This window comes from Perca fluviatilis, chromosome 5 (genome assembly GCF_010015445.1).
Source record: "Perca fluviatilis chromosome 5, GENO_Pfluv_1.0, whole genome shotgun sequence".
NCBI classification, from domain to species: Eukaryota; Metazoa; Chordata; class Actinopteri; order Perciformes; family Percidae; genus Perca; species Perca fluviatilis.
Window position 1 is genome coordinate 16,602,037 of NC_053116.1, and position 23,677 is coordinate 16,625,713.

The 23,677-nt window shown below is 40.5% G+C and overlaps 2 protein-coding genes across 2 annotated transcripts; both read left to right on the plus strand.

Moving 5' to 3' along the window:
• Positions 1-9,180: 9,180 nt before the first annotated feature.
• trh (thyrotropin-releasing hormone) lies at positions 9,181-11,752 on the plus strand. The gene is made up of 3 exons (XM_039800554.1): positions 9,181-9,275; positions 9,749-9,956; positions 10,395-11,752. Exons 2-3 carry the CDS (start codon positions 9,767-9,769, stop codon positions 11,012-11,014), a joined length of 810 nt encoding a protein of 269 aa, XP_039656488.1. The 5' UTR covers positions 9,181-9,275; positions 9,749-9,766; the 3' UTR covers positions 11,015-11,752.
• Positions 11,753-16,426: 4,674 nt separating this feature from the next.
• Positions 16,427-23,382, plus strand: LOC120559103 (rabenosyn-5). Its single transcript, XM_039800555.1, has 12 exons — positions 16,427-16,545; positions 17,438-17,725; positions 18,149-18,283; positions 18,754-18,854; positions 18,983-19,028; positions 19,131-19,292; positions 19,398-19,660; positions 19,867-19,937; positions 20,053-20,139; positions 20,255-20,357; positions 20,580-20,684; positions 20,777-23,382. The coding sequence occupies exons 2-12, from the start codon at positions 17,563-17,565 to the stop codon at positions 21,884-21,886; spliced, it is 2,346 nt and encodes a 781-aa protein (XP_039656489.1). The 5' UTR covers positions 16,427-16,545; positions 17,438-17,562; the 3' UTR covers positions 21,887-23,382.
• The last annotated feature ends 295 nt before the right edge of the window (positions 23,383-23,677 follow it).

The following is a 23,677-nucleotide window of genomic DNA, read 5'->3' on the forward strand; positions in this document are numbered from 1 at the left end:
GCTAAAGACCGCTTGATAGTGTAGTTGTAGAGCAGAGTGCGAGCAGCTATTTACGTCTGCCATGATGATCGATATATATATATATATATATATATATATATATATATATATATATATATATATATATGGCACTCATTAAAATCCAACTCATTTTTACAGACTTGTATACTATACACAGTTACATTATATATTATGATAACATCAAGTGATGGGTGTAATTCTCTTATTAAATAATTAATTCATTAATGAAATATTCAGGTATCTGATTAGGACGCCTCTCTTTGCAGGTATTCTGGGCACATTTAACCAGGAGGAGAAACTGGGATAGACACAGGGACAACTAGTTTAAGAATGTCTTGGGATTTTCCAGGAGGAGCTGAATGTCGTAGTAGCAGTACAGCAACAATAATAGTGTTTGTAGTACTACTCTCCATTTTATTGGCCCATTTCACCTGAACATCCATCCCATTTTACCAAAATGCTGACTCAAAACAGACAGAGGACATTGTGATACTAACAGCTGCAGCTCCCGGACAGTTCCTACATTTCTCTAAACAGAAATATTTAAAAGGCTCATTGTGTTTCTGAAGTATATTTTGTGTGCGCAATAAATATGACATAACCATTCCAGGAGAAGGTGACGGTGAAGAAGAGAGCAGCATTTGCATGTTGTGGCATTTACATTAGGCGATAAATATACTTTTAATATGCTTTTCAGCTGCCTACCATCCTCCCTTATTAGATTAACTAAGCTAAAGGATGTTCAGAGCGGGATACTAGAGAAGGATGCTGTGCGTGTCTGCAATCCCTCCTGGTTAGCTACACATGATGGATTGTTTGCATGTGACGGCTAAACAACTCACAGCTACAGCTTTTTGATAGTGATACACCAGTAGCACATCTTGTTACATCCTCACACTTTCCCACACAGCCACTGAGGACCCTAAAAGGCTGGAAATGCCAGCTCTCTCCGAAATGCATGTAAAATATTCTGAGGGTAGTATAGCCTGGTGAAAAATTATTTAGCGCTTGGCCAGGTTGGCTCTATTGGTAGAGCAGACGCACATATACAGTATATAGAGGTTTATGCCTCGACGCAGAGGTCCAGGGTTCGAGTCCAACCTGTGATGATTTCCTGCATGTCTTCCCCCTCTCTCTCTCCCCTTTCTCACCTAGCTGTCATGTCCATTAAAGGCGGAAAAGCTCAAAAAAAATAATCTTAAAAAAAAACATAATGATAATAATTTAGCACTGTAATGCTAAAATGTTTGAAAGTCTAAACCTCTATAATATCTGGGGGCTTTGAAATCTGAAGATATTGTAGGACAAGTACAGAGAATAACTGAAGGCACAGAAACCAGGACTAAAACGTCCGGTTAATGAACGAGAATATAAACACCTTAATTCATGTATCACATCTCAGTCAGAGCACAATGGCAATATATCTCAATCAATTTTCAGTCTCAGAAATCTTGCCTGTCTGGCTTTAAACATGCAAGATGATTTTTTTGGGCCACTTGGCAGGGGAACAGAAACAAGCTGTCAACACAACACTGATATAATGTCAACAAGCTGGTATGGATATACTGTAACTGGTTGACAGTTGTTTGTTAACACATCAAGCAGATATGGAGTAACGTTAGTGTTAATATACAGTTGTATTTCTGGTCATCTGATGAATGTAAGTCCAATCGTTACTATCCTATTAGCGGTTTTTGGTCGGCACTAACTCTAGAGGGAAATATGTGGCTCTTTACCTGCCGTTTATAGCAACTAGCTAGTTTCTAACTCAGCCGTTTGGTAGCAGTCTGACTTTTTCACTAAACAGCCAAAAACAGTGCCATGCCGTTGGTCTGAGCGACGGCGGCCTTTATTCCAAAACCCCAATAGCATAAAAAATGTCCCATTGGACCGAAAACCTATTAGTCCGATGGCCTATTATCCCGAAAACAACAGCACATGGCTCTGAAGGCCCTGAAAATACATTCTCTCACCTGGAGTTACTTGTACAGTATAGTGTATTTTGACATACAAGTGATTATTTTAACCCAAACCGTGGTCTTTCCCTTACCAGTGAAGTTGCGGGTTACAAAAACAAAACAATGAGCTGGGGGAAAAAAGCTTAATTCGTACAGCTGTGAGGAACTGCAGAGTTGGCTGATAATTCTCAGTGGGTTTATCACTACGAGCGACTCCTTTCACATAAAAGTAGTCACGTGATATCCTAACAAGCAAATTTGTCTGTTATTGAGTCCTGCGTATTTTCTCAAAACAAGCTCGTTTTGGAAACAATTTTTTTTTTTAACGATATATATTTAAAAACGTTTTTTTTTTATCTTATAAGTATAATTATCAATCTGAAAGGTTGAAAAAATTTGAAATGAAATATTTTTCAATTTATTTCAAGACAATAGAGGTTTTAGGACTCAATTGTAGACAATGACGAATAAAAAATGTCTGCAGTGCTCTGATTAGGTACTCTTTATAGAATTTTTTCCCCCATGTAATATGTTCCCTTTCATCACTCCTGGTGGAATGAAATATTTAAAACCTCACATCTGCCATTTCAGCCAGGCGTGAGACTGAAAGATCAGCTCAATCTAGCACGATTAAGACTGGTCCCAGACACTACCTGAATGTGATGGAGGGCTGCGAAGACGAGCGAGGACAGACACGGAGAGAGAGAGAGGGAGCGTGATGATAAGTGAGTTGTAGCATGTGCTAGTAGTGCACTAATCATGGTCTCCGGCTGAGGAAACACACAGGCGCCTCACAGGTTATTGAGAGATAATGGGATTCTCAGGGCAACAGACACACAGCTAAAGACAGATGAAATTTGAAAATAAATAATGCAAAATACTCTCTCTCTTGCTGTGTGTGTGTTTGTGCCTATGTGTGCGTATACAGTATTGTGACTCCAACTAACTGTTCTGTGTGATGAAAAATGAGGAAATAAGACATCAGTCAATAAGGGAACAGAAACAAACCCAGCTTTCAGAGTCTGAGTACCGATTATAGATTCCTGGCCACAAAATGGCAAAATAAAAATCACAAGGAAGGAAATTCTGATATCCAATATCCAATCATGACCACTACTTCTGGATTTGGCATTCTTGGAAAACTTTTGTAACTTTTGTAAATATGTATTTTAAGCCTAAATAGGATAAATGTGATTATCCTACTGTGAGAAGAGCTCAAATGCAGCTAATCAAAAGATGGTTTTCTCAATCTTTTTTTTTGTTTCTTAAATTATGCCATGCATTGCAGGGTTAGTTGTGTGACAAACATGGGTTTACTTGATGCCACCGCCCTGTACAGCCATTTTGCAGCTGCAGTCCGCAGAAATGTCCTCACTGTGATGGATCAAGTGTTGTTATTTTTATAAACAGCTGCAGGGGTCTCATGTAAAATCACCCAATGTGTGAGCCTTTTAACAACCCATTTTTTACTTTGAGTATATTGCCAGTGAATATACACTCTGACGCAAATTGCCCCTGTCCCTCATCCCTTCCTTTCTCGTAATTTGAATCCGGACTCCCACTAAGCATTGCAGGTCGAAGATTATTCACCAACCATTCAAGCGGCACAGCTCTCCAGCGGGGCATACAGGGTAACCAACCACCCTTACATTCTTTTGTGTAGTAATTTATCAAAAAAAAAGTTATCACACCGGTTTTAAACAAATCTACTGTAAAAAATAGAAAAGAAAAACAAATGAATCTATTGAAAGAGAAACAGTAGTAAGAAATTCATTTAAAACCAATCATGGACAGCCATGAACCAATACATTTAAATGCACATGCCAAAATATTCCAACTGGAATCACTACTGAGAAGTTTTCCTTTGAATTTATGCATATTATCATGCAAGACAAAGCCAACAAGCTGGCCACTAAAACAAGCTCTGTTTTACTGACCTGTGACACACACACACACACACCCTGTAAGCTGTCACTCATTCCCCACCACATTGACCCCTGTCAGGCCTCTGTCACTTTTGAGGGATAGGGTTATCACGCCATCCATACGCACTCACTTTTCCATTTGTTTATTTGTTTGTGTCGCTTCGTTTCACAGTGTCTGCCTTCATCCTGTCCGTCTTCTACTCTACGCTTCTTACACTCCCCTCAGATGTCTTTTAACTCGCCACCTCTGGCTGTTTTACCCTGACGTGTCAGGGTTTCACCTGTCTACACAGCCACTCTCTATTTTCAGCGAGTTTCACTGAACTTTTGGAAGACTTTTTTTATTGACTCTTCCTTCCTGAACTCATCTGTTTTTGTGCAACCAAAAAATCCTTCATTCCAAGCCCTGAAAGAAATACTGGAGAATTATTAAGCAGTAAGTCATGAGAGGATGTGTCTCTATGTGATTTTAGAGCTGCTAAGAGGCATTGTTCACCACTGTGGATTACTGCAGTATGGCTTTTGAACAGTATAAACATCATGGTTGCCAAACCAACCTGCTACCCTATGACAGCACAATTGTTCATTTAAACCTACTATTATAAATATTTTTATATTATATAACAATGGGTTAGACGACTATTTTTTTTTGGAGAAAAAACTTTTAAAACCCAATGTACACTAACTGTTCGGCACCAAACGATAGACAGGCAAAGTTAGCAACTAACTGGTGAACAAAGTGGAGCATTTAGCAGCTAAAGAGCCAGAGATTTCCCTCAGGAGTTGGTAGAGACCAAAACAGAGCTAAAGGAGAGCAGATACCTAGAAACACGACTCCAAATAACTGATGTTGCTCTTTTTCTGTTAGATGTGTACAATAGGAACTGTTTGCTAACACATTCGCCACATAAAAAGGTTACTACAGTGCAGGTTAAAAAAACAGAAAGCCATCACTCAAAAGTTTCAATATGTCTGAGATGAGGACCAGACATCTCTGTTTTATAGGATTTAGCTCATCTGCAGCAGATTTGTTTTACTGTCATCTTCTTCAATGAGTCACAAAAATTACATATCGAGAACCAAATTCAGATCACATCCTGCTCAATGAAATCCCAGTCAACCTGACAGCCAATAAAACACCCTGCTGCTGACTGAAATTGAGGATTAATGTGAATGATGTCACTGGAGATGATAAGAGTTATATATGCCAGTTTGTCAGGAGATAGTATTTAAAGCAATTTAAGTTGAATTTAACATGGATGCAATAATGTCAATTATTTGTGTTATATGTATTGCTGCGTAGGAACCAGTTTCCTCTCTGTGAAAATTAAAGTTTCATCCGTAGTCAAATGTCTAAATATGCTTATCTCTCTAGTTCAATGGTTGTATGTGTGCGTGATGTACATGGTGATATTATACTGTTTTTGTCTTTGAAGGCACTACAGTTGAAAATTAGCCGACTAGCTAACACTGGCACATTTACAGAAATGTTGATTAATGTGCATTGTCCTAATCAAAATGAATATGAAACCACAGCTGCCTTTGACTTCCCAGTACTGAAAGAGTGAGGATTACACTGAAGTCTGGCACTAAGTTACCAAGGAAAATGTTTCAGTCTCAGGAGCTGCACATTGGAAGACAGGCTGCAGGAACTGGGGCCAAAATCACAGAGCAAGTTCAACTTAGTCTTTGTGTTACCTGTCTTCACTGAGACTATTTGTGATCCTGAATAACAGGTATCACAAAGCAGGTTATAAACTGACTCTGTTAAGTCACGTGGTGGCTCAGTAAGGCATGTTTTTTTAATTTAAAAAAGAAGTCTTAACTTACCCCAAATTCATGACAAATAAACAATTTTTTTAAGATAAAAAATGAGTGTGCTTCGTGTAACCTTTTGGATTTAGACATCTGTTTGAAGTCTGGCTATTAGTTTCATCTAAGCCATAGCAAAAGTCTATCTTGTTGAACCTGTTTTGGAGCAGGTTAGCTGTGTGCAGCATAGGTTACCATGGTGATCTAACCCGGTTACAAGAAAGCCAGCTTTGTGATACTCAAAAACCTGAGTTAAACCTCAAAGATAGCTGCTAAGCCACTACAGGCTTCTGATGTGTACAGCATTAACCGCGGTACACATGTAGCCATGCTTTGCAGTAACTTTCTTTCCACACTGAAGAAGTTCACTAAGACTTTATAGAGATATATAATTAACAATAGCAAGAGTAAACAGAGGACAGAGGCTAATGAGTCTTATTATTTTCTTCCATTCCACAGGGTGTATACTTAACCTGTCCTCTTCCTCAGTACATGAGGCACATAATCCTAAATACTAATTGTTATGATTTCCCAGCTCTAAAAGTCTCTGACAGCAAGCTTCTTTTTTGTTGTACAGGATGAGTAAGAATTAATCAAGAGAAAAGGGAAGCATATTTTAATTGCGGTCTGACATAATTCCCTATAGGTCTTACAGTGATAAAAGAGCGGAAAAAAGTGGCAACCTAAATGCTGCTACACCTGCAGCAATCATTCCATCTGCTTTAATTGTTCTACATCTTCAGTATCAGGACCACCAAACAGATTCAACAGACTTTGACTCAGTGCATGCTGCCATTTTAAACTGTTTCAAATCCAACATGATTCTCTTGGACAATTAATTGGTTCCTTTGGGCGTGTCATTACACACTTGGTCCGATAGGAAGGTAGGGATATACATGACAGACAAAAGGAGGTTGTTTCCCATACAGATGAGATGTGTTTTAATTATGCCGCTACCACTTTCTGTGTCTGTCTGAAGCAACGCAGCGCAGAAAGAAATCACAATCAGACAGAGAATGGTCTTTGGCTCACTAGGAATTATTCTACCTTCATCACAATGTCGCTGAGTTTAACTGAGGAGAGAGGCATTCAACTCATCTAGTGAGGTTTAACAAAAAAAGCCCAGGATGTGGCAACAGTGCCCTTGAAAAATAGACAGCGGAGATAGTGGAAAGGGGGCGCCGGATGTCAAGCTTTATCTCTACATCCAAAAAGCCAGACTATGTTAAAGCTAAATATGAGCTAAAGATTTCTGACACTATTCAAAGAAAAATCTGTTATGAAGCACACTGTACCTAATGATTTCCACCGTCATATTGATGTTTTTGACTGCAGGATTTGTGGGAGTCTAAAACCCACTTGAAGTATTGGACATGACGGCACCTTGAAAGCAAGTAATTAGAGCATTACACGGCCAATTCAATTCACAGCAGCATTCATCAATGACTGAGTCTTACTATGCAGGTGTGATCAGGAACCCAGACAGTTGCATTCAAATCCAGTTATTCTTCTTTTTAAGTAACAGGGTAAAGGGTAGTGCATAAGTACTCAATACCAAGACCAGCTCATTCATGACAACACTCAAGTGAACTCACCAACCACCACTGACCTGACGTCCAGCTGAGAGGAAGCCTGTGTGTTTATATCCACCAGGTTGCATGCTTTTGTGATGGTCTCAAGCTGATACGACACACTTCTTTCTGTGTAAAAAAACCCCCAAAAAACAGTTTGAGACAGATCTTAGACAGCAGATATCTGCATTTTGACACCTCAGGAAATCATATCAGAGATATCGGGATGAAGAGAGAACACAAAAAGGAGAAAAAATGAGTTGTTCTATAATGGAACTTAATGGAACTGAGACATCATTGACAAAATTAGTTTCACCTGTTTTTCCTCCTATAAAGTCAAAATGTCTGCTTTGGAAGTGTAATGCTTGGGTTTCCCTATAGTTCCACAACCTTTCACCTGCAGAGGTACTGTAGCTGCATGGGTCACAAACCCAATGTAATCAAATTACCAGTGATGGAAGAAGTACTCAGGCCTTTTGCTAAAGTATCAGTAGTAGTAGTATAAGTATCAGTTCCACACTGTAAAAATATAAATAGTATGTACGATATTGATCAATCGAGATGAATTTCCTGATAATTGACTAACGAATCATCCAATCACTTTCAAATTCTAATGTATACACTCTGCAAAGTAACCAGTAACTCCAGCTGTCAGATAAATGTAATGCAGTAAAAAGCATTGTAGTGGAGTAGAAGTATACCAGAAAATGGAAATATTCTAGTATAAGTATGTCTAATTTTGTACTTATACAGTTGAGTAAATGTCCTATTACTTTTCATCACGGCATTTGACAAATTATATTAATTAGCAATAAATCTGGCTTCAGAAGTCACCACATTTGTTTTTTTTCTGTTTGCTTCATAACATACCGAGTCAAAATCCTTTGCTCCCACTCCATGTAAAACTTGTTAGAGCCCCCTCTAATACATTCAGCTGTGTTGCATCGTGACCAGAAAGTGCATTACTTGTGCTCAGAAGAACCAGATGGATTCATCTCTCCCTCCTGAGTCCTGTGACCTTAGGGTATTTATGAAAAATATGAATTAATCTCTCTGCAGCCGTTACTGGCGCCCCATAGGAGACCTTTCGATTTTTTAAGATTTGCAGACCATTTATGTCATCTGAGTGGCAAACAGCAGGGAGATAGAATAGAAACCTGTTGTACGTAGACTCATACTCCGTATATATTTTGAAAAAATGAATAAATGAAACATTTATCCACGAAAATGAAAGATAATTCAATGTAAAAGAGAAAATGGATTAGTATGAATAAATGACTTGTGTGGTCTTAAACAAGGGTCTTCAACGTGTTTTAAGCCAAGGACCCCTTAACTAAGAGAGAGATGCAACAGAGACCCCCTAAATACATGTGGCACAGTGAATCCTTAGGATAAATCATGTCTGTGTATGGCTACCTTAGTGATTTCCTTACCTATAGGCCAATATCATCAATGTGTTTATTTTCACAAATAGGCTCATTTATATTTGCTAATAATATGTTGGATTCACGTTAAGAAATTTAATTTTTTGAAAAGACTTTCAAAAATTAACAATAATTTGGTGGCCCTCCTGCAGTAACTCTGAGGACCCCCTAGGGCGCATGTTAAAGATCTCTGGTCTAAAATACACAATTTAAGCATGAATTCATCTTATCCAGTCATCCTGTAGTGCTTGCTGTCTATCTCATACTCTAGCGTTTATTTGTTTTTCAAATGAAAAACTGGGCAGCGGCCCCTATTGGGCGATCATTCGCCACATCCAGTTGCGCACGACTTGGTGACATCATTGGGGTCGAGGGATCCCGAAAAATGACTCCAGCGTTGGTGTGACGACAGTGACCGGTAAGTATAAATGCTGAGACGGGAAGTTATCTGCTCATACCTCCAGACTGGCCTTTACGGCTCACCAACCGCTGAGGCTGAGAGCAACTATCATCACTGTGCGCTCAACAGACGCTGGGAAAGAGGAGACTTTGGATACTTCCCAGGTAAGTCTGGCGCACCTCAGAAGAAACCCTTATAGTAAATATGTCTATCTTTTGGGTTGATGGCTCTGTTTCTGGGTGGGTCATATTTATTGTGGTATTCGAATTTTATTTCGACTTTTTGTTTTTAGACAGCGTGAGGTTCAGTTTACATCTATTTGTTCTGTAGAACAAGTTTCAAATGCTTTAGTAATTATTAAATACATTATTCCATTTGTTTCTATGCAGGTTGACTTTTTTTAAGGATTTTATAAGAACTTGTCACTGGTCAGAATAAAGGAAAGCAGTCAGTTTAAAAATAATTGCTCTTAAGATGAAACAATTGCAATTTTGCACTGGACCAATTTTCTCCTCCGATTGTTTAACACCTCTTCTCAGAAGAAAACTATTTTAAGCCATGTTTAGAGAGATCACCTTGCCCCCCTGGAATCTAATCTCTTATATATTATGTCCCATCTCTTTCTTTCTTTCATCAGACGACCAACTAAATTACAATGAAGACGACATGTCTGCTCATCTTGGCTTCCCTCGTGCTCTGCAACTTGACTGTATCTGGAGGACAGGGCATCCCCGCTGAGGACGAGACGGACGGAAGGACCATAGACGACATCATACTACAGAGAGCAGAAAGTATCCTGTTACGGTCCATTCTCAAAAAGATGCAGGATGAAGACGGCAGAAACGGTGCGTAAATGTTTGATCAATTTTACAGGCAACGACTGATTTGATGCAAAATAGTGCCAAACAGTATTTAAAAAAAGGTTTTATGTTCAGTTTTAAACCTGCTATCAAATTTAATTTCCCACTCCCATGACATTGATATCTGGGCTATTTGTCTCATGTTTTAAAGTAATGTTCCAAGTCGTGTTGAGTTTTACGCGTACTTTTGGATTTTTTTCTGTAAAATAATTCTAATCATCAAAAATCGAATGAAACATGAAAATGCCAAATCATCATTTTCCATTTTGATATGATTCAAGGAAGATGGACCACCAGCATTCGTTTGTGCGCAATTTACGCACGGCATAGACAAGCTGGGGAAACACATCTTTGCAGTAAAGGAATATTAAACTAGACTTTGGGCTACTTGGAGTAACCTAAATAATGTTTTCCTTTCTCCAGAGGGATCTTCCTCTCAGGCAGAATGGGTGACAAAACGACAGCATCCTGGTAAGAGATACAGCGAGGATTTTGAGAAGCGCCAGCATCCGGGGAGGAGAGAAGAAGACGAGGATGAGCAGTACTTGGATGTTCAAAGGAGACAGCACCCGGGTAAGCGCGAAGATGAAATGCACTCGTTCATGGAGCTCCAGAAAAGGCAGCACCCGGGAAAGCGCTTCACGACGGGACAGATTTCCGAAAACCCCGTAATGCTCCTGAGCGAACTTTCAAAACGACAGCACCCGGGAAAGCGCTACCTGGTGCTGCACAGCAAACGCCAGCACCCAGGTAAGCGTCATCCAGAGGATGAGGACGACGATGGGGAGTGGGATGCGGATGCGGATGGAGACGAAGACCTCGTTGAGTTGGAAAAGCGTCAGCACCCCGGAAAACGCTTTTGGGATAACTCCAATCCGGATTTAGGCACAAACAGTCCGTGTGATGTATTGGACCATACGAGCTGCAGAAAGACCAGTTTGCTGCTCGACTTTTTAGACAACATCAACAAGAGTCATGTCGACGAGAAGAGACAACACCCGGGTAAAAGGTTTGCACCCGAGGAGGATTTAGTGGAAGAGTAGATTAAACACAAGTCTGGTGTGCGTTTACTGCTGTATTATTGTAAACAAATAAATATGTGACCATAATGAATTATTAAAAATGAAAAAATAATTTACATCATTTAAACGTTTGTGCCACCGTTTTTCTTTGGCCAACGGTTACTGTATAATCATTGCAAAGCATTTATCTGCTGCTTGTTTCTTTGGAAAGCTTCTGCGTAATTGTCCTCCAAACTGACTATCGCTCTATGATTTTCATTAGACTGGGTTCCCTATGTTGAACTTTATTAACGAGTTATTATCAGAATGATTTAGTATTTATTCCGTTAATTAGGCCAGTTATGTTAAAAACCAAGTCAAAGAATGAAAGCATTAGTCTACTGGCTTTTGCGATGTTGCCTCTGTGAGGCAACACACGCTTGTCAGTACAGTACATGCTTTGATCAATGAAAGTGGCTAACGTTTACAGCTTTGCAAAATGAAATCCCTTCATTGATTGATTTGTGTTTCATTCTTTTCTACTTATGTAAAATATAATGAATATAACGCAGCAAATAAAATGTGCCATTGATTATTTTTCAACATATTATTGCATGGATTAAGTTTATTTAACTTAATGTTGTTGTAAATTAAAAGCTACCTTTGCCTTAAAGTCAATCACCAGTGTTTTTGTTGGACAATAAAACGCATTGGTAAAAATGTATGGTTTGCTTTAGTTGCAGTAATTCATGCCTTAGAGCACTATTAAACTCTATTAAACTGTTTATCCAACCCAACAGGTCTAACTAGTGTGTAGTCCAACAAAACAGTCCTTCTGTGTTAGCCTAATCTAGAATGATTAATGCACTTCAATAGCAGACAGAATGTCAGGTATATCCTCTTCTCACTTTAATAGGGCTTATTCCAACAGAGCAGCTGCACAGGCCTGATCGATATGCAAATTATTCGTCAAGCACATGGGTTAGAACTGGAGATTTCATAGAGAACCTCCACTGAAGCGCACACACAACTTTCAGCTCCAGCAGTAGTGCTTCAGTGGATCAACAAACCATTACAAGCAGGAAAACAATGCACATTATCTGATATACAGGATGAACAGCAATGCACACACTATTTTAGACAACCTGAAATGGCTTAAGGACGAAGATAGGCAATATGGCAAATTCATTCAAATTCTTTATGTTTAGGCCATACATAAAGTCTTTAAAAAGTACACAAGCCTATCTGTGAATGTACAAGTAATAGGCTATGCACACACCCCAGCACACACACTTCAATTGTTCTGTGGATAGTGTAGTTTAGTGGTTTCCAACATGTTTGGTTTGTGAGCCCTCAAAAAAAGTCTACTTGTGACCGCTCATCATCAATTACGTCCTTTGTGGATGTTGTTGAAATGGTTTTTTTCATTTGAAGGATTTTGATAGTCCTGAAAAAGGTTAAACTATCCAGGATTTTACAATACAAAAGCAAAATGGGAGACTTTACATTATACATTTTACGTACCAGAAATACTTTTTCATTCTTATACATTTAATCATCTTTAGATTTATGGTCCTGACCCCCAAGATTGAGAAATGCTGAGATAGTCCAACCAATTAATTGACTGACTAACTAGGGGGCCTCATGGCATAATGAGATTTGGGCCTCCATGGACTTCATGGCTCATGCACACGCCATAGCCTACTACACCTGGCACCTTAATTGTGTAAAATCTATATACAGTCCATAACACTATAAACGGAAATATTCAAAAAGTCTTGAAACTAGATTTTCACAGGGACACTCTCCACTCTCCCACTGCCTCAGGGCCAATAATGCAGGAATCTACTTTAGTCTCTTATCATTTCAGGTCATTTTGTAGAGCATATTCCTGAACAAATTTGCAATTAATTAAATTGTCCCAAACCAACTGACACACATTGAACCTGAGGCCCCCTGTGACTGTCTGTTTCCCGCTTTGCACGCCAACCTATAGCCTATACAGCACGCACACTAGTAGGTCTCCTGTGAGATTCCCAGTAATCATGTTGGGGTAAGTGTGGAGGGAATCATGAGTATGGAAAATGTGTGGAGACTCACAGCACCGCCTACAGGTGAGAAGGGATATTAAAACAGGAAGTAGAAATACAGAAGATTTTTTTTTTATTACTGACAAAAAAACATACAAAACTCTGGTAGGGGAAAGAGAATATACATGCGTAGATACAATACAAATGTTATCAATGTACAAGAAAGAATTACCTAAGCAAAAAAAAGGGGGGTGGGGGGAGCTATAGGCTACTTAGAAATACACAAGTCAAAAGCAAAAAGGCTAGAGAAAATAAAATTAATATTTAGAGTGGCACACAAGGGGAGATTGATCAAAACAGTAGTTTCCAAGATATGTCACTACACATTTTTCTTGCAATTTTACTAGAGGAAAAACAGAACATGAGAGTGGACAGAATAGGCTACTGACTAATACCTCTTTGCTAATACGCTGAGGCAGTGAAAAAGGTGAAAGTTATGGGTGAAAGAGCACATCCGGGTCAAATCGGAATGCACAGTAACCTAATATCGTGAAAAGACTTTAATTCCCACAATTAACTTCAGGTAAGGGGCTCATTGAAGCTCTCTTAGATGAAGGAGAGTTGGTATGTCTGAAATATGATCATTTAGTTGCATACAAGAGAGCAGTAGTGGGAAGAACAAAAAGATAAGCAAAGAGTGTTGGACAGTGAAACTGGGAGAAGTGTGGAGTATGATTAAGAGGATAGGCAGTAACAGAAGGGAGTACCAGTAGGCCACCCAGTTTTAGATTATGAAGCAGAAGTAGGCTAGCAAGTAGGCTACAGACAGGGATGAATCTGAAATGATGGTGAAAGCATTTGTTCAGATAGCCTACATAGTTCAGTATATCTGACAGAATAAGGGAAGGAGAGGAGAAATATCAGAGAGAGAGACAACGTCCAGGAGCATTGCAAAGGAGTAGCCCTAGGTTATTAACCAATCAATTTTCCTTTCAGTTTAGAATAAATTAAAATAGCTATTTATCAGATAATAGCCTACATACGTATCCAGCGAAAGTTCAAATATGTCCTGTAATGTTGAGAGATCTTGATGGGGCTTTTACGGAAACTTTTTGTTCTCTGTAACATGGTGATTAGAGGAATGAAGGCTGCCAAAAGCATGGAATGAGGCTATAATAATTGGGGTCACCTCTATGTTCCCAGGGTCCTCACTGTAAGAGATTTGTAAGGGCTATCGTCTCGTCGCAGTTCAAATTGCAAAAGAACGAAGGGAGATGGGCATTAATGCCGTTTGAATAAAAGTCCAGTCAGCCTATAATGTCAATACAATTTTGCTGGCAAATTTGAGGGCATATGTTTTAAGGAGTATAACAGTAGGTTAGTTAGATCAGTAGGCTATACTCATAGGTGGGTGATTTAAATACAGTGCCTTGCGAAAGTATTCGGCCCCTTGAACTTTTCGACCTTTTGCCACATTTCAGGCCTCAAACATAAAGATATAAAACTGTAATTTTTTGTGAAGAATCAACAACATGTGGGACACAATCATGAAGTGGAACGAAATTTATTGGATATTTCAAACCTTTTAAACAAATAAAACACTGAAATATTGGGGTGCAAAATTATTCAGCCCCCTTAAGTTAATACTTTGTAGCGCCACCTTTTGCCGCGATTACAGCTGTAAGTCGCTTGGGGTATGTCTCTATCAGTTTTGCACATCGAGAGTGACATTTTTGCCCATTCCTCCTTGCAAAACAGCTCGAGCTCAGTGAGGTTGGATGGAGAGAGTTTGTGAACAGCAGTTTTCAGTTCTTTCCACAGATTCTCGATTGGATTCAGGTCTGGACTTTGACTTGGCCATTCTAACACCTGGATATGTTTATTTGTGAACCATTCCATTGTAGATTTTGCTTTATGTTTTGGATCATTCTCTTGTTGGAAGACAAATCTCGTCCCAGTCTGAGGTCTTTTGCAGACTCCATCAGGTTTTCTTCCAGAATGGTCCTGTATTTGGCTCCATCCATCTTCCCATCAATTTTAACCATCTTCCCTGTCCCTGCTGAAGAAAAGCAGGCCCAAACCATGATGCTGCCACCACCATGTTTGACAGTGGGGATGGTGGGTTCAGGGTGATGAGCTGTGTTGCTTTTACGCCAAACATAACGTTTTGCATTGTTGCCAAAAAGTTCGATTTTGGTTTCATCTGACCACAGCACCTTCTTCCACATGTTTGGTGTGTCTCCCAGGTGGCTTTTGGCAAACTTTAAACGACACTTTTTATGGATATCTTTAAGAAATGGCTTTCTTCTTGCCACTCTTCCATAAAGGCCAGATTTGTGCAGTATACGACTGATTGTTGTCCTATGGACAGAGTCTCCCACCTCAGCTGTAGATCTCTGCAGTTCATCCAGAGTGATCATGGGCCTCTTGGCTGCATCTCTGATCAGTCTTCTCATTGTATGAGCTGAAAGTTTAGAGGGACGGCCGGTCTTCGTTAGATTTGTAGTGGTCTGATACTCCTTCCATTTCAATATTATCGCTTGCACAGTGCTCCTTGGGATGTTTAAAGCTTGGGAAATCTTTTTGTATCCAAATCCGGCTTTAAACTTCTCCACAACAGTATCTCAGACCTGCCTGGTGTGTTCCTTGTTCTTCATGATGCTCTCTGCGCTTTACACGGACCTCTGAGACTATCACAGAGCAGGTGCATTTATACGGAGACTTGATTACACACAGCTGGATTCTATTTATCATCATTAGTCATTTAGGTCAACATTGGATCATTCAGAGATCCTCACTGAACTTCTGGAGAGAGTTTGCTGCACTGAAAGTAAAGGGGCTGAATAATTTTGCACGCCCACTTTTTCAGTTTTTATTTGTTAAAAAGTTTGAAATAGCCAATGAATTTCGTTCCACTTCATAATTGGGACCCACTTGTTGTTGATTCTTCACAAAAAATTACAGTTTTATATCTTTATGTTTGAGGCCTGAAATGTGGCAAAAGGTCGAAACGTTCAAGGGGGCGAATACTTTCGCAAGGCACTGTATATAAAAAAAACATTGCTAAGAATGTACACTCTTTGTAAGGTATCCTTAATGTGTCATATTACAGGTTCTATATTGTAAAAAAATTAGATTTCCATGTCTTTTTTTATTATAAAGCAGGTCGAGGTGCTACATTATACGGTGATGTTACCAAAATACAAGTATGTACCTGAAAATGACTATGGGACCTTTAAGAGGATGAGCTGGGGAACATAGAATCCAGGTAGATATACTCCCTAATAATTCCTATAGGATTAATAGGTAGGATTTAATCTCTGGTCCACATTCTGAAGCAGAATATGGCCCAACCACTGTTAAACTTTTTTTTGTGTGATAGGGCTTCTACATTGAGGCCCACATTTCGTGTGAGTTTCGTGTCATTTGTCCCTCTTCTCTTCCCTTACCAACTGAATGCTAATCACACGACCAGGCAGGGCTGTTGCTGCTGCAGCTGGTGTTGTCGAGCTGTCAACCACACAGTTATTATTGGATTGATTTGTAAGTATAACGGATTCATCGTGTTGATTAATCAGTTTGTTTGACGTTATTTATCGCCGTGTTTTGAACAACGAGATTAACTAGAGAAATGATGGCTACAGAAAGCGAGTGCTGCTGTTAGCTAGCATGTTGCAGCTAACGTTACATTCTCTGCTCAGTATAACGGCGGCCAACGTTAGCTACATTAAACAATATAACTTTAGCCGTCTGATAGTTAATTTGCAAATATCTCATAGCGAGTAAAATAGTGTTCGCTTGCATTTAGAAAAAACAACAACTTATCGTCCAGTCGGGTGTGTTTTTTCGCTGACTGCGTGGGTTGGACACAGACTGAAGAGTAAACTCAACGTTAGCTAGCTGATGTACTGGTAAAAATGTAGCGGTAAAACTTAATCTACGTTCATTTTGACGTGCATGAGATCCAGAAAACATATGCAACTTTAAGTCGCTGTAATCGTTGTAAGATGTTTGATGTAAAATATTAATGCAACTCATAAAACTGTCTGCAGTAACGTTAGCTCGTTTGCTAGACTCTCAAAAAAAGAACATGTAGCTAAGTTAACGTTACGGCGGGACTAGGGTGGCTGTCATTTTAAACCTTTGTTACTACACGATAATTAGCCTAAATCTGTACAGGTGTAATAACCACACTTGTATTCGATTATACCAAGTATGACATGACAGTATGAATACATCTCAGCTTTAAAATCATCTCCAATTAAGTGTGTATGTCAGATATTGCTGTGATGCTGTGTATCGAATTTCGCTACCCACCCCTTTCTGCCTCCCATGTTTTACATCACAAATCCCCCCAAAGTATCAGGAATTTCCTTTATGGATTTTGCTAAAAATGTGTAGCCTCAATGTCAATGTGCTTTGCCCCACTATTCAGTGTCCCAGGACATTCTCTGGCGTGATGGAGCTATTATGGGTTGGGTTGCACACCCCATAACATGTGGACCGAAGCAAAGTCTCCCACCTTGCACCCCTTCTCCCAAAACATAGCTCACAGCTGTCATGGCCTCCAGTTATCCGCCCCCCTTTGAGGGAACAGGTGAAGTGAAGGAGGGCTTTCTTTGCCCGCTGTGCCTGAAGGACCTTCAGTCCTTCTACCAACTCCAAGACCACTATGAGGAAGAACACTCTGGGGATGACCGCCATGTTCGGGGACAGCTTAAAAGTGAGTCCAATTGATTGTACTTTGCAGACTCTGCTCACAGCCACAATGCCATTTAACTCGTATCATGTTGTGCAAAACAGAGTCTAAAGGAACAAAAATAACTTTGCCTTGACTATGGCCTTCTTAAAAAGCAGTTTAAGGAGTACAATTTGAATTTGATATACAGTACACTGCAGTGTTTGACTAGGGCAAATTGTTGCCAGGATGAATTGGCAAAATATTCTACTGCAGGGAGGGACAGTAGATGAAACAGGAAAATGATAAAATTGTAGAGAGGATGAATCTTGGTTGGAAACAAGAGGCATGAAAGAGGGTTAGCTTTCTGATTTGTATGCAGTTGTTCAGATTAATAATGAAACTGGAGATTTGGATGTGGATGTGTTTGTGGACTTGGAGGTAGCTAATGTATTTGTGTGTGCACAGGTTTGGTCCAGAAGGCAAAGAAAGCAAAAGACAAGCTGTTGAAAAGGGATGGAGATGACAGACCGGATACAGGCAGTTATGAGTCCTTCTACTACGGTGGAGTGGACCCCTACATGTGGGAGCCTCAGGAACTGGGTGAGACTGGAAACTTGGTGGAAATAAATCTCCACTCCACTTTCTTTTTTTTGGCTTGGTTTTAGGGCTGGGCGATATGGAGAAAATCAAATATCACAATATTTTTGACCAAATACCTCGATATCGAACAGTAATGTGGATATAATGACTAAGTGGGTAAAGGCAAATAATAGAACAGTTCCAACAGTCTGGTAAGTTCAGAAAATGACATCACTTTACAGTAATGCAGCCTTTAAAACCAGGAAAAGACAACACTTGTGCCATATTCCGATATCCAAAATCTAAGACGATATCTAGTCTCATATCACAATATCGATATAATATCGACATACTACATACATACGACGAGCTCTACTTGGTTTGTCATATAATTTGGATCAAATTAAATTAGTATTGATAAGGACTAAAAGCGCCTTTTAAACAGCAACCACATGTGGAACTCTTACACTTTCCTTTCTCTGCTTTTGTAGGAGCAACCAGAAGTCACCTGGACTTCTTTAAAAAACACCGGGCAGCCAGGATAGATCACTATGTCATTGAGGTCAACAAGCTCATCATTAGACTGGAAAAAGTATGCTTCGTACAATAGCACAAATCACAACTCATTCACACCATAAATCTATTCCTGCTATTGTAAAAATTACCCTTAAGTTGGGCGTAACTGTGCCAACTCATTTACTATGAAAACTGTTGTTTCAGTTGACATCGTTTGACAGGATCAACTCAGATGCCGCCAAAATCAGAGGTTTGTCCACATGTGTATTCATTACAACTCTGACTCCTCAGTGTATGTCAATAGGATTTATTTAATATTGTAAATGAATGCGTGTTCATCCTCCTTTTATAGCCATTGAGAAGTCAGTGGTGTCATGGGTGAATGACTCGGATGTCCCGCTCTGTCCTGACTGTGGAAACAAGTTCAACATCCGGAACAGGCGACACCACTGTCGTCTCTGTGGGTCCATCATGTGTAGGAAGTGTATGGAGTTTATCCCCTTACCTTTGGCTCGTACGTATGAACAAAACCCGTGCAAACTAGAGAAAATCATCAGATATCTAGTTTTGCCATATGTGTCTCAAAGCTGCGAAATGTTTGCCTTTTGTCTTTTCACAGAAAAGCTGATTATTGGGACACGAGAGGCCCTGTGTGTACCTGGGAGCCCCATTCAGTCCCAGTCTCCCCCAACAGGAGGTGGCAGCAGTGGGATGGGCTCCAGGAGAGGCAGCATCAGCAGCCTGAGCAGCGTTACCTCCATGCTGGAGGAAAAGGATGACGAGAAGATCCGCTGCTGCCACCACTGTATGGACACGCTGCTGAAGATACAGCAGAAGTTGGAAGAGAAGGACCACATGCCGGATGTAGTGAAACTTTACGAGGTTGGCGCATTAAAAAGTCTCGTAGTTAAAATGAAAAGGATCACTACATGTCTTTTTCTGGGTCAGAAAAAGACATGCAGTGGATGCGGTGTTTTCTTTTAAAGCACTTGAGTTGTATCTACACTGTTTTATCCGTCCCATCGTTCAGTGTTAGTCTTTTGGGGTTTCCTGTTTGTTCACATGCTCCAAACTTGTCTTACTGTCAGAGGCTGAGGATGTGCATGGAGAAGGTGGATGAAAAGGCTCCAGAATACATCAGAATGGCGGAGTCGCTCAAGTAAGCCCCATTAAAAAAGCAATTATTTAATAAGCATTCCTGATGTGAGAAATCATTTTTGGATCTTTGATTTGAGAAACTGCGTGCTAACCGCCATGGCTGTATGCTTTCACAGTGCCGGAGAAACCACATACAATCTTGACACTGCTGGCGGACTGAGACTGGAAGTGCAGAAATACTACGAACTAATTGATGCCCTGAGGTAGATGTTGGTCATAAATGACTGTTTCAAAATTGAACAGATGTCTTCAAATTTTTGTCAAATATGGAGTTTTTAAAAAGATCAAATGGAGTTCTGTGTTGGGTTTTTTTCTCAGTAAGAAAATTTTAACACTAAGAGCAAAAGATGATCCACCACCGCATCCAAAAGCCCTCCAGCTGCAGAGGATGATCCGCTATACAGCCACACTATTTGTCCAGGTGAAGTTCAGACAATTCTCAGCATGAAAAGAGACATACAGCAAGCCCCATTCTGACGGAATAAATATTACACACTCAAGAAATAAATTCTGTCACAATGGGGCTGTACAGTATCTCTCCAATCATCACTCTATTACATTTATACAACAGTTACATATGTCTTTCTCCTTTGATCCTTTCTTTCCCTGAATTCACCCATTCTTCATGTCCTCCTTGTTTTAGGAGAAACTGTTAGGTCTCATGTCTTTGCCCACTAAGGATAAATATGAAGAGCTTAAAGAAAAGAGGAAACAGGAACAAGAGAAGAGACTGCAACAAGAGAGACTGGTGAGATTGTGTACCGATACTTTTCTGTTGATATTTTATACACATAAAGAGTTACTAAATGTTTTTACTTCCTATATTTTTCTGCTCAACAGGCAACCCAGGAGACCCTGAAGAGAAGGCAGGAGTCTGAGAAAAACCGTCAACCTCCCAATACTAATGGAGAGCTGCCGCGGGCCCCCAGAGCTCCACGCATGACCAAAGCTGGCGGCTGGTTGCCCTCCGCAGACTCCGTCCATGCATGCAGCGAGCTGGAGGACCCCCTGCTGCAGCAGATTGAGAACATACAGTCATTCCTCCGTCAGGCACGGGAGGCCCAGAGGACAGACGAGGTGGCCATGTTGGAGGAGAACTTGCGTCAGCTGCAGGATGAATACGACCAGCAGCAGACCAGCCTGGCCATCGTGCTCTCCCAGAAGCTGGCTGAGGAGGAGAGCTTGCAGCAGGGGGAGCTAGATCGTCTGCAAGCCTGGGAAAGGGAGGAGAGGGAGCATTGGGGCCCCACTGTGGCCTCCTCCCAGCCTTCCTTCACTTGGGAGAGGTCTCTGGATATCAGTCCGGCAGGGGTCTTCCAAGAAGAGGAAGATACTGAAGCAGAGGACCTGACTCCGAAAGCTGAGAGGAGTCCGTCCTCTGTAAGAGCGTTCCCTGCTCTTACAAGCCAGGAGGAGTCACCTCCCAGGCTGAGGAGCTTAGGGGGGCATGTAACCCCCCCTGGTGGTGAAGGACCGAACACTGCCTCCCTTAACCCTTTCGATGAGGAGGACTCTACTCCCATTGAGGAGGATCCATCCAATCCCTTCTTCGAGGACATAAAGAGGGAACACAAAGAGGTAAGCAATGGGAAGAAAGAATACAACCCATTTGATGAAGAGGTCCAGGCGGACAAACAGGCGGAGACCGTACCTAGCAATCCTTTTGAGGAGGGCGACGACACCGACACAGGTAACCCTTTCCTGGAAGCCTCTGGGAATTCTCCAGGGGTCTCGACCAACCCCTTTGACAGGGATGATGATGATGATGATGAAGTTTTGCCCGACGTGGATATGATAGAGGAGGAACTGCTGCTGCAGCAGATTGACAACATTAGGGCCTACATTTTTGATGCCAAGCTCAGTGGCCGTCTCGACGAGGTGGAGCTCTTGTCCGAGAACCTGAGAGAGCTACAGCACACCCTACAAGAACAGAAGAAAAAGAAGCACTGATACCTTTCCCTCAAAATCTCCGATTACCTGCTACTTCCCAAGTCCTGCAAGGCTAGCTCACTTTACAATGACTAATGAGCCCACTGGTTTTAGTTTGGGTGAGGTCTGCTGCATCACAAAAAGATTAGGTTAGTCCCAAAATTAAATATGCACTTGAGCTAAATAGTCTGGAGTGACTCCCTTAATTTCCAAACATCTTTCTTAACCACTTATCCTGTACAGGGTCGCAGAGGGCTGGAGCCTTTCCCAGCATGCACAGTCTGAAAGCACTGCAAGTAAACATCCATCTGTACAGCACGTTGCTGTTATTAACCCTGTTGTATCAGGGAAAACACGAACAATTGAGGACAGAATAATGCCATTTAAACAATGTTTTTTTTTTTGTTGTCAGATATTTGTTTGATCGAGTGTGGCTGTAGTAGTCAGGATGGATGATTTGGAGCTCTGGCAGAAGCTATGAACAAAGTCAAGATGGAATTGTGGCCAAGGGTGAACAAATGAAAACCAAGCAATTGATGCACGTTTCCAAATGTATCGTTTAACAAAAGTTGCCCTTTAATTCCATTGAGATTAGTGCCCTCTCGTTGTACCAACAACTTTAGTTTGTGGTAATTGAACTTCCTGCTGTTCATTGAACCAATACCAAAGAACCCAGCCATGCATTACTGTTCTACCTGGACCACAAACATTCAGACAAAATAATTATCTGATAATTTCATTAGAAACAAATGAAATGAGACTTCTATGACCATATTTGGACAGCCTAGCGTTTGAAGGAAACTGATCATTAGAATAGTTGTTATATATTGAAATCTAATCACAGGCTAACATTTCTAATTCAGTCCCGCTTGTCGTTGCAGAGCCTGTGATCACTTTGTGACCTAGATTTGTAAGAAATTGAAACGCACATTGCACAGAATCAAGCCATTGTTGTTGCCCCTGTTAAGTGTCACTCATACTGACTATGACGACATTATCACGGGGACAAGCTTTTAATCCTCGATCATACTATGAACAACCACATGTACATCTGCAAATGCAATGTGTATGACAAGAGCTGAATAAGTATTTGTTCTAACAGCTTCATTTCTTTTTCAGTGAAAGTTGCTTTTTCTGTAACCCTGAATTCAAATGAATGTTAACCTATCTCTGTTAGGTGACACTTTCTGTCTGTATGGTCTTACTCAAGCAGATTCAGATCAGTAATCTTATTTTGTGTATCTTGTCCGTCATGTTGGCCTTGGCATGGTTGCATTTTAGACCTTTTATTTTTGTCTTTTAAAAGCATAGTCAATGCCACGTTGAACAAAGTATTTTCCACGTCCTAGTGTGCGGCCCCTAAAGGTTGTGATCTTATTAACAGTGGCACTACTGATCCAACTGGGCACCTTGGTTGCATGATTCATGTGTCTGTGTTTCTTTAAAGTGCTGTTGGCCTTTCGATCGAGCTAGTGTATACACACACACACACACACACACACACACACACACACACACACACACACACACACACACACACACACACACACACACACACACACACACACACACACACACACACACAAAACACACACACACACACAACACACACACACACACACACACACACACACACACACACACACACACACACACACACACAACTCACCAAGCTCCTGTTCCGTGCTGTCTGCTAAGATCTGTATGTAAAGCACGTTATCTGTTCAGTAGTTTCATCTAAGAAGTTCATTCAAAGTTTATCCAACCAGCACTCATCATAAACATACTAAACACTATCTGCCCCAGCACATC

Excerpts from the sequence above, each read along its gene's own strand:
- LOC120559103 (XM_039800555.1), top strand. The coding sequence starts at position 17,563 with ATGGCCTCCAGTTATCCGCCCCCCTTTGAGGGAACAGGTGAAGTGAAG. Across the intron at positions 19,029-19,130 it reads AGATGCCGCCAAAATCAGAG|CCATTGAGAAGTCAGTGGTG; the intron begins GTTTGTCCACAT and ends CTCCTTTTATAG. Across the intron at positions 19,938-20,052 it reads AGAATGGCGGAGTCGCTCAA|TGCCGGAGAAACCACATACA; the intron begins GTAAGCCCCATT and ends ATGCTTTCACAG.
- trh (XM_039800554.1), top strand. The coding sequence starts at position 9,767 with ATGAAGACGACATGTCTGCTCATCTTGGCTTCCCTCGTGCTCTGCAAC. Across the intron at positions 9,957-10,394 it reads GGATGAAGACGGCAGAAACG|AGGGATCTTCCTCTCAGGCA; the intron begins GTGCGTAAATGT and ends TCCTTTCTCCAG.